Source organism: Propithecus coquereli, unplaced genomic scaffold (genome assembly GCF_000956105.1).
Source record: "Propithecus coquereli isolate 6110/MARCELLA unplaced genomic scaffold, Pcoq_1.0 Scaffold442, whole genome shotgun sequence".
Taxonomy (NCBI): domain Eukaryota; kingdom Metazoa; phylum Chordata; class Mammalia; order Primates; family Indriidae; genus Propithecus; species Propithecus coquereli.
The window spans coordinates 1,445,158-1,461,658 of NW_012150197.1; the positions used below are offsets into that span (position 1 = coordinate 1,445,158).

Consider the following 16,501-nt stretch of genomic DNA (forward strand, 5'->3'; position numbering starts at 1 on the left):
CACGCACACGCACAGCCGGCAGTGCACCGGCGCCTCTCACCAAGGGCCCAGCCAGGAGGGGCAGCCAGGCCGTGCACAGGCCTCAACCAAGCCCCAAAGCCCAGCCGGAGCCTGGGGTGGCCACGCTGGCCGCAGCCCCCTCCCAAGAGCCGAGCCCTGGGGGGGTCATAGTGGGGCCAGAGATGACCCAGCCCTCACCTGAGCGCAGGGCCAGGCCCCCAGCAGGGAGCAGGAAGTCTGTCCTCTGACCTCACCCGGGCTGCTGGCCGGGATCCTGGGTCCTCCTCCTCTGGGCTCTGCACTGCCCGGTCCACTCAGGTGCCCTCGGCAGGAATAGTGGCCCCGCAGACCCAGGAGCCCCTGCTTCTGTGCAGAGACAAGACAGGCTGAGGCGAGGACCGCGGCAGTGAGGCGGGGAGGGGAGAGGGGTCCTGGGGCAGAGGTTGTGGTGTGGGTGGTGGAGGATGGGGGAGTGTGGGGTGGCCACGTGTGAGTGTGGCCACGGTGTTGCTGTCCAGATAACAAATGCATAAAACCACAGTGCCCAACTGCTCCAGCCACCCTGGGCCTGGCCAGCCCCAGCTTGCTGTCACCTCGGCTCTACCTGGCTGGGGCCACCCATCCTGCCCTGAGCCCCAGAGGTGCCCACTCATCTGGACCCCGCAGACCTGGGCAGACAGGGCCAACCTGGGCCCAGCCCCTGCCAGCCCCAGCAGAAGGCCTGCTCCCCCAGCGGGGGGTGCTGGGCGGGGCCCCTTCCAGCAGCAGTTCCGGGAAGTCCCCTGAGCTCTGGCAGGCGCAGGCCTATGCTCATTACCCCAACCGACAGGCAAGGAGACCAAGGCCAGAAGGGAACTTGCCCTGCCCAAGGTCACCCACGAGTGGGATGTGAGCAGGAAGGGGCCACTCTGGGCCAGAGAGCTCCCTCCTCCCTGCCAAGGGGGCAAGACCAGCAGGTCTCTCCCTTCGGCCCCCCCTGAGCCCCCCTGACTGTCCCCTCTGCCCTCCCCGGCCCAGGCCCCGTGTCCAGAGCCCCAGAGCGGCTTGTCCTTGTTTGGCGCTTGGCTCCGGCCTGCAGCCCCGGCCACGAGGTAATCGGTAATCGCGGGGAAACAATCCCATCTCTATGCAGCTCCGGACCAACCTGTCGGGCCACTCTCCTGAGATGGCAGAACCTGCTGGGCCACTCCGGGCAGTCTCTGCCTCCTTTCTGCTCCTGGCTGGGAGAATCGAAAACCTGTCAAGCGGGTTTGGCCAAAATTATGTCTTGTTGCCTGTGCCAGTTCACACACTGCTCGCTTCTGTCTGGTGGAGAGTGCTGGGGGCTCCGCGCAGAGGTCGGCCAGGGCGAGGCGGGCGAGGGGCCGCGTGAGTACCCGGGATGCAGGGCCAGGCAGCTGGAGCAGCTGGGGAGGGTGGGGGTGCCAGGGGTGCTCACCATGGGCTGGGGGCTAGGCCCCCTGCGAGGGGAGGCGGGGCAGGTGGGGCGGCACACCCTCCCCCGTGGGGCGGTGTGGGGGTGCCTGGTCCTGGGGATCACGCGTGTAGCAGGGCTCGGTGGGCTTCCTGGGCAGGGGGCCGGGCGCAGAGAGGTATGGTTGGTCCAGGAGCCCAAGGGCACCAGGAATGGGCCGGTGGCCACAGACTCAAGCTGGACCTGCCCCGGCCCAGGCCCTTGAGAGGTGGCAGCAGGTGCAGCTGGGGGGTGAGAGGTGGCACATGGGTGGGCACACGCTGCCCTCAGCTCGGCGCCTGTGGGAGGCAATGACAAACAAGGGCCCTGCTCACCGCCCCCCCTCAGCCAGGCTCAGGGAGGCAGGCCGGAGGGTGGCAGCGGCAGGAGGGCGGGAGGGCAGGAGCGGCCCATCCTTGAGGAGTCAGGTTGCAGGGCTCCCTGTTACCTGAGCTGCAAAGTGACACCTGCCTTGTTCCTCCATGCTTGTGTGCACAAACATGGTGGGGAGGCGGGCACACGTGCACGGGATACACAAGTCTGTGTGCGCACAGGCACACACATGTGCCTCTGTCCCTGGGCCCGTGCCGTGCTGCATGCACAGCCAGTGAGGGGCAGCTGACACAGTGCCTGGGCGCTCGATTGCCAGAATGTGCACAAATGTGTGTTTCTCTGAGTTGGGACATTGTCACCATCTGCGTGTGTGGATGTGGGTGTCACACGTGTGCACATGTCTGTTGTGGGTCTGTGTGTCTGGCAGATGTCAGAAATTGCCCTGGCAGACACCTCTCTGGACATGGTTCACCACCCCTGAGCTGGCCCAGGGGGTTGCCAGGAGGCCTGTTTGTGCCTGGCTATGTCCGTTGCAAGATGGTGATCATGGACAGGTGACATCTTTGAGCCTCGGCTTCTTCAGCTACAAAACAGGGGTTGCCAAGGCCGCGCCAGGGGAGAGTGTAGGCCGAGCCACTGCACATGAAGCTCCTCTCAGGTGCTCGGCACGGGCACCCCCAGGCTGGCCCCAGCCACCTGTCACAGGGTCTGACATTGGAGCACCCACCAGGTGCCAAGAGCCCTGACAGCCAAGGTGGCACAGCCTTCTTCCCGCCTCCACGAGCCTGGGTCAGTGCTCACCACCCATCTGTTATACAGTTAGGGAAACTGAGGCATGGCCCAACAAGTAACCTGACCAAAGTCTCCAGGGGAGAGGCTTTGCCCATCACTGCAGAGGGTGGGAGTAGGCCCAGCAGCCAGCCAGACCCAGGGTGGAATCCTGCCTCCGCCTGCCTGCCTGTGGCCTGACTCGGTGCCCAGATCTTAGCATGGGAGGATGAGCGCCCCTCAGAGGCCAAGTGGGCTCTGATCGCACACGTCTGCAGAGCCGGGCAGCAGGGAGGTGCTCCACGAACACTCATGCCACAAGCAGTTCGGGGGCTCCTGTGGCACCCGGCCCCTGGTGGGCTGCAGGAGGCAGGTGGAGGAGGGGCCCCTTGGGGACTGGGTGTCGCGGCGAAGACGGCAAGTCAGGCAGCCACTCTGAGCTCGGCTTCCGCGGTGACACTAGGAGGGTTTTAGTGCCCCTGCAAGTGGGAATGGCCCCGGTGTGGGGCTCAGCACACCGTGGACACCAGGGCAACGGCAGCCACTGCCATGGCCACTGCTGTGGTCGTCGTCGCTTTTATGGACAGGTGGACAGTCAGACAGATGGACAGAATCGGAGTCCAGCCCAGCACGCCTCCCCGAGGGGCCCGGTGGAGGGCAGGTGGCCTGGGGTGGGGGCAGCCAGCCCGAGCAGATGTCCTGGGAGCCCCGGTGCCCGGCAGGCTCCTCGGGGTCAGCGCCCTGGGAGAGGCAGGCAGCTGGGGCCGTGGTCCCCTCACCTGTGTTTAGGGCCAAATGGTGCCTCCCCTGGGCATAGCCATCAGGACCCTGTGGACCTGAAGTGAGTCCACAGGGAGCGACTACCCCGAGATGTAAGCGTCATCACTGCTGGAATCCCAGACCTCTGCCCTGACTTGGGAAGGGCTTGCGTCCTCCTGCAGGAGGTTTTTGTGGCAACGGGACGTGGACTTGTCCAGGAGCACGGTGCTCCTGCAGTTCGCGCTGCCAGCCACCCGGGGGGCGCGTGCCAGGGAGGCACAGATGGATGCAGGCTCTCCCTCTGCTATCACCTGAGCACGTGCCGTCTGCAGAGCTCCAGGCTGAGTGGGCGTCGCTGACATGTGTTACCTGTAGGAGCCCCACAGCAACCTGATATAGGGGCTGGAGTGTGTTATTACTCCCCCAGAGGAGAAAACAGAGGCTCAGAGAAGTGAAGCAACCTTCCCAAGTTTGCACAGAGCATAAAGACAGGACCAGGAGCCACACTCAGTGTTGTCAACTCAGAGCCCATGGCTTGAGCCCGGGGCTGACTCTCTGGCCAGCACCCTTCGGGAGCGGGACTCCTGCCCCACCCCAGCCAGCTCAGGGGCACCGAGAACCCACCCTGGTGGACTTAACAACAGCAAACCTCTGCCACCCTGAGTGGCCATGCCAGGGAGCCCTGGGAGGCAGGTGGGGGCCCTGAGGGGGCAAGTGGGGGCCCTGGGGAAGAGGTGGGGACCCTGGGAGGCAGGTTGGGCCCTTTAGGAGCAGGTGGGGCCCTGGGGTGACAGGTGGGGGCCCTGAGGTGCAGGTGGGGGCCCTGGGGTGGCAGGTGGGGGCCCTAGGGTGGCAGGTGGGGACTCTGGGTGGCAGGCGGGGGCCCTGGGAGGTAGGTGGGGGCCCTGGGGAGGCAGGCGGGGCCCATGGGGAACAGGTGGGGTCCTTGAGGTGCAGGTGGGGGCCTGGGTGGCAGATGGGGACACTGAGTGGTAGGTGGGGGCCCTAGGAGGTAGGTGGGGGCCCTGGAGAGGCAGGTGGGGTCCCTGAGGTGCAGGTGGGGGCCTGGGTGGCAGATGGGGGCCCTGGGGTGGCAGGTGGGGGCCCTGGGAGGTAGATGGGGGCCCTGGGAGGTAGGTGGGGACTCTGGGTGGCAGGTGGGGCCCTAGGAGGTAGGTGAGGGCCCTGGGGTGGCAGATGGGGGCCCTAGGGTGGCAGGTGGGGACTCTGGGTGGCAGGTGGAGGCACTAGGAGGTAGGTGAGGGCCCTGGGGTGGCAAGTGGGGGCCCTGAGAGGCAGGTGGGGTCCCCGAGAGGCAGGTGGGGACCTTGGGGAACAGGTGGGGGCCCTGAGGGGCAGGCGGGGTCCACAGCATGTACCCATTGCCCCAACGAGGATGCCAGGTGGAAGGTGCTCCGCCAGCCTCCAGGCTCCCTGCAGAGGGCTCTCCTGGGTCCCGCCCGTCCAGGGGGCAGAGCGGTGCCAACGTGCGGCATGTGCTCTGTTGAGTCCTGGTAACGCCAGCACACTGCCGTGGTCTTCAGGAGCAGCGTGGGTGGGCCTAGGTGCTGGTACCAGTAACACCCTCGCGGCGCCAGGCGGCAGGTGCAGCCCCAGGTTAGCCAAAGCCTGGCTGCTTCTCACTAGGTTTGGGGGCAGGACCCCCACCTCCAGGTTGTGTCCTCAATGGCAAAACGAGGCAGAGATCGAGGCCTGGCAGGCTGAGAAGTCTGAGAAGGGACAGCCATGAGACCCTTCCACCTGCCCTCCCCCTGCCCAGCTGCACATGCCGGTGGGGCACAGCCAGGTGGGGCACAGGCTGACCGACGGGCCCTGCCCCTTCCCGCTCCTCCCAGGGGCTGGCACCAGCTGAGGCTTCCAGCCTGGGCACCCCAGGGGAGCGGGGCCCCTGTCTGGGGCCCAGAGGAACGGAGCTCAGGTCTCTGCCCACCCACGCGCCCCAGCCCTGTGAAGCCCCCAAGGCTCCCGGGAGACTCAGGCCACCCTCTTCTGTGCACAGCTCCCCCACTTCTCTCCCATCACAGCCTCACTGCAGCCCCCTGGGGTGGGGGAGACCCCCCTTCAGAGTTCCCTGAACCCGCAGCACCCCCAGCCACCCTCGGCAAGTGCGACAGACCCAGACCAGGCCAGGGGGGCAGAGCTGGCCGCCCAGCCCCTGCTCGAGGCTGTGAGTGTTTTTCACAGGCCGGTTCATTTGGCCCAAGCCCCAGTTCTTCCCAAAGGCACCAGGACGGGCAGACCTCGCCCGCCAACTCCCATCCCTTCCCCAGACCCCGCGACACTCCTGGGGACCAGGCTGCAGGAGCCAGGGAGACTGGTTCTGGCCACTGCCTTGGCCACATTCATTTCTGCCACCTGCCTGCCCAGGGACATCACACCATCCCCGCGGCACTGTCACCCATGGGCCGATTGGCCTTGCCCAGTCCCATCCCAGCCCTGGGCCCCCCAGGAAAGGAGGGGCTCCCAGCAGGATACAGCCCTTCCCTCTCAGATCCAGACACTCACAGGCCGTGCCCCAGGGCCGTGCGCCTGCTGCCCCTGCCCAGAGAGCAGGTCGAGGAGCAGCCAGGCAGGGCCTGCAGGGTGGTCTGGGGCAGAGGGAGCCCCGGCACCCGCCGCCCTGGCCTCCACACTACGATGGCTTCACTGGACACGAGGACCCCCTCTCATGCAGACCCGGAGCCTGCGCAGCCTCTCTGGGCCCACGGGCACCACGGGCTCCCTTGGGTGGCTTCTTTACGGGCGTCAGCCCAGCCCACGCAGCGGGCACCCAGGCCGGGAAGAGCTGCCTGTCGGGCGGGTCTGGGTGGAATTTCAGGAGCTGCAGCTCAGCCCCTTCCTGGCCCTCCTTGGCCCGACCTGCCACAGCCTGGGCCCACGGAGGACCCAGTTCAGAGTCTCGCCTCCCAGGGCCCCTCAGCAGGGTGAGGCCAGCGCAGCCGGTCACGCCAGGGCCACTGGGGGAACACGCCCCAGCCCCCACTTCCCCAGGCAGGTGGTGTGATCTCTTTGAGCCTCAGTTTCCCCATCTGGAGAGTGGGCTCCTCAGGGTTTCATCAAGATTAGATGCTCGATTCTGAAACTGACAGCATATGCAGAGCTCGGAAAGTGGGGCCGGAATCATCACTGATCCTGGCCGCGTGACCCGCGCCCCGGCTCGAGCCCCGTTCCCCTGGGCCAGGAGTTTGAGACCAGCCTGGGCAAAATAACAAGGACTCTATCACTACAAAAAAATTTTTAAAAAATTAGCTGAGCATGGTGGTGTGGCGCCTGCAGTCCCAGCTACTCAGGAGGCCGAGGCAGGAGGATGGCTTGACCGCAGGAGTTCAAGGTCGCAGTGAGCTGGGATCGCACCACCGCACTCCAGCCTGGGTGACAGAGCGAGAACTTGTCTCAAAAAAGAAAGAGAAAATGCAAAATGGATTGTGTCCTCATCCCTGTGTGACCTGCCGGGGCCTGGCCACAGTGAGGCCTTGGGCGTGGTTTGAGCACACGTGTGCACCTGAATGGGGGGATGGCAGAGCCGCAGCTGTGAGAGTGCGCCCTGGGGGCCGGGAGGCCAGGGAGGGGCTGGCTCAGTGGTCCGTGTGGCACCAGGGCGCAGTGGTCATGGGCACGCGCACACTGCCCCGGGCAGGAGAGAACGCAGCCTGACCGCGTGGGAACCCGCTCCTGTGCAGAGGTCAGCTGCAGAGGCCAACGGGCCCACAGAGGCCCAGCCGCCTGCTCAGTGGCCCAGCTGGGGGCCAGTCTGAGCGGGAGGGCGAAGGGAGGGCCACCACGGCCCCCAGGCTCAGTCCTCCCAGCCTCATGCCCGGACTCTCCCCACGTCATGGGGAGCCGGGACAGGCCCCAGGGTCCCCAGGCCCAGCCTACAAGGACCCTGTGTCCCCTTAATTCTGGCCTCGGGCTGTGGGGTCCAGATGTCCACGGCCGACCAAGCCCCTCCCGGGACCTGTGCACAGGGAGGGCAGGCAGGCAGGGGGCCGTGGCCAGCCGCCCCTCTGTGGACTGAGTCCTGCCCTTCCTGGGACCCTCAGCCTCTCAATACGGAGCGACTTCCTTGGGCAGACAAGGGCCAGTGCGTTTGTGCGTGTGTCGGTGTGTGTCAGTCTATGTGTCCATATGTCTGCGTGTGTCTATGCCTGCGTGTATCTGTGCGCATCTCTGTGCGTGTCCATGTGCATTTGTGTGTCCGTGTGTCTGAGCATCCGTGTCTGCATGTCCATGTCTGTGTATCTGTGTCATTGTGAGTGTGCACATCTGCATGTGTGTCTATGTGTGTCTGTGTGCGTGTGTTGTATGTGTGCATGTGCATGCGTGTTATATATCCATGTGTGGTGTGCGCATGTGCGATGGTGCGCATGTGTGCGCGCGCGCGCGTGTGTGTGTGTGTGTGTGTGTGTGTGTACCTGCGGTCTGTGTGTGTGTGTATGTGTCGCCCTTGGTGAGTGGGATCCTGAACCCTCACACCACACTATCTGCACCTGCCTGTGGGTTCCGGGTCCTGCAGCCCAACCTCGGCGGGGCAGCCCCCCAGCACGGTGTGGGTTCTGCCCACACAGGCCACGCACCTCCTGCGCTGGGCTCTGCAGCCCGCGGTTCCTTCCTAAGCCAACCTCTCCCCATGTCCTCCCCTGCAGGCTGGAAACGGAGGGCAGGAAGGGTCCCCACACCCCAGAAGCGGGGCCGGGGCCATGGAGAGCTTCACGGAGTCGCTGAACAGGCTGAAGGAGACCCACGAGAAGGAGGTCCTGGGTGAGTGGCCAGGGCCAGGCGCTGGGCTGGGGGAGTCCACAGCCTTCACCCCCACAGGTGGCCCCGAGGGCCCAGACAGGCCAGGGCCCTCCCGAATGTCACGTCCAACTTCCACAAGTCTGGGGCACCCCCCTTTCTGGCCCAGGAAGGGACATCCTGAGCCGAGGCCCAGAGCTGCACAGTGGGCCCTGCCGCACGCTGCCCTCCTGCTGGAGGGTCCACAGACCACAGCTCCAGGGTGTGGCCCCAAGGGGGCACACTGCAAGGTTGCCACCCACACCGCATGGCGCCTGCCACACCCAGCAAGTCCCTGCCATGTCCTCCCAGAGGCTTGGCCTGCAGCCAGGCAGAAAAGAGAGCTGACAGTCCCAGCCTGGGGACCCCCTCACCCAGGGCAGGGCCTCGGCACCTCCTAGCAGAGGCTGCCACTTCCAGGAACAAGAGCCCGTGGCTCCTGGGACCCGTCCAGAACATTTCGAGGCACAGAGCTGAAGTTCTCTTCCCCCGGGACCTGCCCCAGGCCTCACACTCCTGTCTAACTCCCCCACAGGGACAGGGCTGCGGCCCCCTCCAACCGCCACTGCAGGGCCAGGGCCAGCTCCTCCCTGGTCCCTTTCCACAGAGCACCCACGCCCACCCAGGGTCCAAAGATCCTGTGGCTGCTTCCTGAGCAACTGAGCGAGGTGGGGCTGCTTGGGCGAGACCCCACGTCTCCCCCAGCCCCAGGCTAGCCCAGCCGAGCCGGACCCCCAAGATGTAGCCAGGAGAGGTCTGAGGGGTCTGCCCCACAGCCCTTCATTTCAACACCAGCTGCACCCCAAGGCCCCTCTCAGCATCTCTGCCCTTCCCAGTGGCTGGTCACTTCCAGTGCCGGGGTCCCCACCAACCTCCCAGCAGATGCCAGAGCCAGAGACCCCAGGGGAGGGAGAGACACTGGGCACAGGCCACAGGGTCTCAGGCAGCCCCAGAGACTGGGCAGAAGCCGAGGCTGGAGCGCGCAGCAGAAGGGGCACAGACGGGGCCCCACATGGCAGCCAGGGCAGGGGATGTGCAGGCAGAGGTGGCCTCGGGGCCTGACCTCCCGCCCCTCTGCTCGCTCCGCCAGGCCTGCAGAACAAGCTTCTGGAACTGAACTCAGAGAGGTGCCGGTGAGTCGGGCCAGGCTGGGCCCAGTGAGAAACCGGGGCAAGGAGAGCCCCTCCCCAGGGGGCCATGACGACTCAGGTCATCCCCCCAGGCCCGGGCGCCAGCACTGCCACCATCCTCTGACGCAGGAGGGGAAATTGGGCCTGGGCACAGGCCTGGGGGCGAGTCGCTTGTGCGAGGCCACAGCGAGCAGGTGTGGAGCCGGGACTGGGACCCGGGTGCTCTGGCCTCCAGGGGGTGTCCAGCCCTGCACTTGGGCCATCTCTGCCCCAGGGCCACCGTCAGTGTATCAGCAACAGCACTCGCCGTGAGGCCTTCAGACGTGGTCACACCTGATCACACAGCGGCCTGTGGGCGGCTCCCGTGTCCCTGTGTCACAGACCAGGCTGTGCTAAATTGGTGCAGGGACAAGACAGAAGTCACAAAGTGACACACAAATGACTCAAGTTAGGGGGCACCTGCTTCCAGGGTGAGGCCCCACAGCGAGGCGCACAGAGCAGGGCCCGGCCCCAGACCAAGTCTGTGGGGCGCCGGACAGAGCTGGGCCTCAGGCTGCACAGTGGGGACAGCGTGTGGCTTCCAGGCCAGAGCGGCCCCCACCTTGGCATGTGCTGCCACAGGGACGCGCAGAGGCTGGAGGAGCTCTTCGCCAAGAACCACCAGCTCCGGGAGCAGCAGAAGGCGCTGAAGGAAAACCTGCGGGTGCTGGAGAACAGGTGGGCGGCGCCACCTGGCAGCCTGCTCAGGCCGGCGGGCTCACGGAGGGGAGACGACAGGGTTTCTTGGAATGAGTTTGGGAAACTCCAAGGTAAACCAAACCAAGCAGGTTTCTCCACTGCAGGACTTCTCAGAGCCTTAAGTAAATTACATTTTCAAGATTTCTCCCAAACTCAGCTGAACATGGGACACTTAGTCCACAGGGTGGGGAACAGGCCTGGGGTTCCACAGAACACTGGGAAAGGCAGGGGCACACCTGGCACTGGCCTCAGTTTTCCCCTCAGAGCGATCTCTCGCCTCCCCATCCCCACAGGCTGCGGGCTGGACTGTGCGACCGGTGCATGGTCACCCAGGAGCTGGCCAGGAGGAAGCAGCACGAGTTCGAAAGCTCCCACCTGCAGAGCCTACAGCACATCTTCATCCTCAGTGAGCGGCTGCAGGCCCTCGGGGGCCCTCCGGGGGGCCGGGTTCAGCCCCACGCGGGGTCACGGGGACGGAGGGCAGGCAGCCCAGCCCCGTGCCACTGGGGGACACCCAGACCCCAATTTGCAGACAAATGGAACAAAGCCACTGCCAGCCCCGCGTGTCTCCACGGTCAGTCATCTGGCTGGTGTCCCCGCCGTGATGAGGAAGGGTCCCACAGAGGCCGGGGTCCAACTGGTCCTACCGGTGATGGAGGACCAGCTCCCTGTCCCTTGGGGGAAGCCCCAGGGACAGGCGTGGGGGCTCCCCGCACTTTCCACAACCTCGAGGCTGGCGCTGCTTACTCAGTAACATCCAGCCCTCCACTCACGTGGCAAGCATTTCTGGGGCACCTGCTGTATGCCAGGCCCCAGGCTGAGTGCTGGCGACACTGCTGGGGACAAGAGTAGGAAGGGCCCCCTGGTGCTGCGAGGACCCCTCGCCCGCCCCTGCTGCCCTCCCCGGCTGCAGCCACGACCTGTGCCTCTTGCAGCCGGCGAGATGAACGGGCTGAAGGAGGAGAACGAGGCCTTGAAGGAGGAGGTCAAGCGGCTTCGGGGCCTGGAGTAAGTGGGAAGGGGGCCAGGCCCGACACCCCGATTTTCCAGTGCCCACCCACCCAGGCGCTTGGCACACGTCCACCAGAGCCGGTAACGGTGGCGCCGCAGGCAGCGTCGGAGAGCAGCGCCTTCCCGGGGTAGCTGGGTCTCCCCGCAGAGGCAGCTTGGCCCCAGGCGGGTGCCCTCTCCCCTCACCCCCTGCCTCTGCCTCCCCCAGAGACAGGCCCAAGCCCTTGGCCAGGGAGCACACCTCGGACCCCCCCTCACCCCTGCGCCTCCCCTCCCCCGGCGCCTGGAAGGTCATCGGCGAGAAGCCACCAGGAGGCCCCAAGGAGGCTGAGGAAGACCACCCGGGCGCAGGTCCATGGGGCGAAGGTGCTGCGGGGACCCGGAGAGGCCGGGAGGCTGGGCCCCGAGGAGCGTGGAGCCCCCTGGCCAGGGGCTGAGCACCCCCCTGAGAGCCTCCCGAGCTCTCACCACCGCTTCTCCTTCCACAGAGCGGCCGGCAGGACCCAGGACATCTCCAGTGGCCAAAATCTCCCCGGGCGCCAACCTGCCTGAGCCGCGGGCCCCAGACCTGGTAAGGGCGAGGGAGCCAGGGCCCACCACATCAGCCAGGCCAGCCCCTCGCAGGAGGCTGGCAGCTGCGTCCCTGTCCTTCGTGCGGGGGCGGGGACCACTGCTCTCCCTTTGACGTGGGTGGAGATGACGCCCGGGGGAGGGAGACCGGCCCAGGCTCATGCAGAGAGCAGGGGCCGAGGGGGAGCAGCCCTGGGCCGGGGGCAGACGGCACCTGCTGCCCCCCCAGGCTGACCCCCATCCCTGTTCAGAGCCCCCAGCGCATCTCCAACCAGCTGCACGGGACCATTGCCGTGCTGCGGCCTGGGTCCCGGGCCTGCCCGGCCGAGCGTGGCTCCATCAATGGGACGCCCCCGCCACCGCCCCCCAGAAGCAGCCCCCCCAGCCCGATGTATGAGCACAGCCTCCCCCTGGACAGGTAAGGGCCCCGCCAGCTGGGTAACGGCCACCAGGAGCACCCTCAGCTGAGCTCCCATCCCAGACTCCGGTCCCGGGCGGGGCCAGCGGCCCACGAAATCCCTCTGCTCACCCCTCTAGGAGCCCTGCTCGCCCTGGCGTGGCTCTTTCTGGGCGCCCTGCCTGTAGTGGCATTCCCACGGACAGGCTTCCTGAGTGGCCAGGCCGGGCGCGGGGCAGGAGACAGGCTCGAGGCTTTGGAAGCGCCGTCAGAGGGGCCCTGCAGGGCCTCCGTCTCCCGTCTGGGAACATGGGCCGTCGTGGTGGGCGGAGGCGGACTGGGCACCCCAGGGGAGGAGCAGGTATTCCACCCACGCTCCTGGGAGTCGGATGCAGAACATCCTGCCAGGAAGAGGCAGAGGCCTCTGTGGCCAGGCCCCCCTCGGAGCCCAGACCCCAGCCCACCTCTGGCCAGGGTGACAGGCACCCACACAGCACGGCCTCTGGAGCTGGGGCCCAGGTGCCACCCCCCCTCCACTGCCTGCATGTGCCCTTGGCGGCTTGCTTCCTCTCTGGGCTGCAGTGTCCCCACCTGTGACATGGGGCACCTGCCAGTTTCCCTCGGCCAGTCACCGCTAACCGTGGGCCGCGATCACTGGGCTTCTCCTCCTCGCAGCTTCCTGCGGGCCTCCCGGCCGTCCGCCGTGACCCCTGAGTCCCCTCGGGCCGAGCGCCGCTGCCTCCTGAACCACCACCTGTCCCTGCACCTTCGGAGCCCCCACAGCCGCCCCGTGGCCCCTGCTGCAGCCCCTGGCGGCCCCCTGATCCAGGGCCTGAAGGCCAGAGAGGCAGAGGCCTGGGAGGAGCCCACAGGCCTGCTGGGTCTGCCCAGCGCCCTGGTGGGCACGCAGGACCAGCGGCTGGAAGGGGCGCTGCACCTGCTCCTGGCCCAGCAGCAGCTGCGGGCGAGGACGAGGGCGGGCAGTGCCAGGCCGGGCGGCCCACACGCGCCTGGGGACACGCAGCCCTCCCCATCCGTCGGCTCAGACTCCGAAGGCCCCGAGAGCGAGGTGGCTGGGGCAGCTCCAGCCACAGCCACCCTGCCTGGAGGGCGGCACCCACAGCCCCCAGGCCCAGGCTGCCCCAGCAGGAAGGAGGCCACGGCCACACAGGACTACGCCCCAGACAAGCCCCTGGACCTCTCAGACCGGGGCCGCGGCCGGGACGCCCTCAAGCCAGCTGGCCAGCCCAGGTCCCTCAGCCCCATGACTGCCCACACCCCGAGCCCCGAGCCGCCCACCCCGTCCGAAGCACTGACTCACAGCCCCCAGGCACTCAGCAATGGCACCGAGGGGACCCGAGCACCAGAGCTGGAAGAGCCCCCGGCTCTCACAGTAAGGAGCCCAGTCCTGTCCTCGCGTCCCCTCTGCGTCCCCACCCCACCTTGGGCTGCTCTCTCCCCTCCACCCCACCAAGTCAGCCCCCAGGGAGAAAGCGCACTGCCTAGTTCACGCTAGACAGGGAAAGGCTGCCCCGGCTGCAGCCCACAGGGGGCCCCACAGGCAGTGTCCAGGGCTGAGCTGGGGGATGGGAAGTCCCCCCGAATAAACTCGAGCCACTTACTCGCCTCCCCCAGGACCCCTCACACCCACCCGCAGGGTCCCAGCCCAGCCTGCCCTCTCCAAGCGGGACAGAGGATGAGGCCAGAGGATGGCCTGACCCCGAGAGCCGCCCAGGTAAAGTGAGCAGCCGGGAGGTGGCGCCGTGGCAGGGAGGGGTGCGGGGTCAGTGTGCACAGGGAGGGGGTCTCAAGGCTCCACTCTGCCCTTCGGCCTCATTGGCCAGACCCCGGTCTCGGGCCAGGGTCCTCCCACCTGTGGACACCAAGGACATGGGGGCCCCAGGCAGGTGCCTCTCGCCACACTCAGTGACCAGCAGAGCAGCTGAGCAGTGGGAGCTGGCAGACAGGTGGTGAGCTCCCCGTCGCCAGTGACCAAGCAAGGGAAGGGCACCCCAGCTGGTGGGGTCCACACACGGGGATGTGGAGATGCCAGGCCTTGGCTCAAACCCCAGCCTGCCCCTCACCAGCAAGTGCCCAGGGCAGGTTGCTTGGCCCCTCGTGCCTCAGTTTCCTCATCTGCAGAGTTGTCTCCACCCGTCCCGGTCTGGCAGGCTCGGGAGCCTCTGGGGCTACCCGCCTGGCCTGACCCTACACCCTGCGCCCTTCAGAGCCCAGCCAGGCCAGAGCACAGAGGCCGGAGCCAGACGCACTGGACGAGTCAGACTCCTCAGACAGCGAGGTAGGTCCCTGGCCACACACTGGGGGTGGGGGTCCTGGGTGGCGCTGCCGGGCAGGGGATGGGCACGCTCCTTGCCCTGACCGCATCCCTTTCCACCCAGGGGGACCCGAGCTCCGAGGCCGGTGCCAATCCAAGCGTGCCAGGGGAGGGGCCCAGATGCGTCTGCGCCCAGGAGCATGGGCAGGGTCTGCCGCAGAAGAGGAAGCAGGACTCAGACCTGGGGGGCCAAGGTACGCCAAAGGGGCCGGAGTGGGCACCGCAGCACCAGCCTTCCCCACACCACCTCCCCTCCTGGCTGCCCAGGGAAGGATCCTCGGACAGTGGAAGCAAGACACAGAGCCCTCGCTCGGCTTCGGAACAGACCGGAGAGGGGCGGGCCTGGGGGTCCTGACCGCGCAGCTCCTCCCAGGGCAGCCTGGGGCCAGGTCCTCACCTGCAGGGCGGGCTGGTACCAGGGTGCACATGAGATGCCAGTGGGGTAAGGGATGGGAGGTCCCAAGCAGAGAGCTGAGGACAGTCACCATCACCGTCCGGGGAGGGAGGGGGGTCCTGGTCCACAAGCCACCCCCACCGAGAGGGGATGGGGTCCCCGGGACCCTCCAGTCCACCTTCAGATGGGAGCGGCGGCAGAGGCGTAGGGTGTGTTTGTTCCCACTGGGGGATCTGGGGGCTGCTCAAACGTCTGCCAAGGGCAGTGCCCCTGGGCTCAGCGCCCTCCAATAAGGCGGCAGGAGCCTCAGCCCCGGTCCGATGGTGTCCGGACAGCCTCCCACTTCCTGCTCTGGGCACAACGGCAGCTCTGGCCGGGTCTCCAGGAGCCCTCGCGAGCTTTTGAACGCTACGCTAACAATCGTGCGGCCCTGTGTTTACCTAAGTAGGGCCCGCAATGCGCAGGCTGGGCTGTGCCACCACAATGCACTGTTGTTGCCGGGAAGGTGACCATGGCCTATGTCTGCCCCAAGCAGCGGCAGAGAGGCCAGCATACCGGTCCCATTTTGAGGCACTTCCTGCCGTGGCCATGTGGACATGGTCCTGGGTGGGGCGCAGCCTGCCACCGTTCGAGCTGTCACCCCTACCCTCCAACTGAGCCAAGCCAGCCCCCAGCCCCCATCCTCCCACCTGGGCCAGGGAAGGGGGCAGCTGGCAGGGGCTCCCGCTCCCAAGACTACACTCTGGCAGTCGGTGAGGACAGGGCCTGTGCCCTGCGTGTGCTGGCCCTACCCTGCCGGGCAGGGCACCACGCAGCTCAGCGCCAGAGCCAGCCCCCGCGTCTCGGGTCCAGGGACAGTGGGAAGCGGCATGCCTTTGGGCCTCACAGCCCTGCCCAGCGGTAGGACTGTCACTGTTTCACTGCAGGGGAAATTGGGGTCCAGAGAGGTGAGGAAGCTTGCACAAGGTCACAGGCCTGGTACCCGGAGTCAGGATTCGGACCTGACCTGTTCAACCGGGAACCTGAGCTCATTCTGCGCCAGAGATGGGCCTGGGCCCAGTGTGGTGGCAGGTCCCACCCAGGACCATCTCAGGGACCAGGCGCCCCTCCCCGGCGGCCCCCACCCTAGCCCCAGCGCCTGGGAGTGGCCCACTGAGGCACTGTGCACACGTCCCACAAGCTCAGTTATCCAGGAGGTCCCAGGCGCTCCACACAGCAGCCAGGGAGGCGCCAGCCAGGGCCTGTCTTCAGGTTACACACCTGGGGAGAGGGTCCTCCCTGCCACCAAATCCTCACCCTCAAATGGGGCCACTCCTGGGCGTTTGTTTCTGTTAGGAACAACGTCACCAATGCAGGCTCTGGAGTGCCCAGACGCTGCCTGAGAGGCCCTGGGTGAGAGCCGAGTCGCTCAGAGGACAGGCAGGGTCACCGGGGCCACTGCCATGCCTCCCGCCTGACCGCAATCCACATCCCACAGCCTCCAAGAAGCCATCCCGAGGGAGAAGGAAACCGAGGGAGCCCCTGACCGCATCTGTGGGGCCCGGGAGCCCGAGGGACGCCCAGGGCTGCAGCTCCTCCCCCCACAGCAGCAGCTGGGAGGAGACCTAGCCACCAGGTCACCGGGCTTGCCCAGAGGTGGCTCTCCGCCTGACTGACCGCGGCCTGGACAGGCCACACACCGTGGGGGCTGCGTCCCAGCCCCATCCAGGGAGGCTGGGAGGGCTGGCGTTGCATCCACTCCGTCTCCACCCATCTCAGAAATGCCCTGCCGGCCCTGCCGCACCCTCGGCTCAGCACCTGCTCCCTCGGGACAGCGAGG

General features: G+C 66.9%; 1 protein-coding gene across 1 annotated transcript; it reads left to right on the forward strand.

Moving 5' to 3' along the window:
• The first annotated feature begins 8,031 nt into the window (after positions 1-8,031).
• RBBP8NL (RBBP8 N-terminal like) lies at positions 8,032-16,290 on the forward strand. Its single transcript, XM_012654551.1, has 13 exons — positions 8,032-8,092; positions 9,198-9,240; positions 9,859-9,954; positions 10,269-10,381; positions 10,911-10,983; positions 11,195-11,352; positions 11,475-11,557; positions 11,808-11,974; positions 12,629-13,346; positions 13,589-13,688; positions 14,182-14,252; positions 14,353-14,482; positions 16,160-16,290. Exons 1-13 carry the CDS (start codon positions 8,032-8,034, stop codon positions 16,288-16,290), a joined length of 1,944 nt encoding a protein of 647 aa, XP_012510005.1.
• The last annotated feature ends 211 nt before the right edge of the window (positions 16,291-16,501 follow it).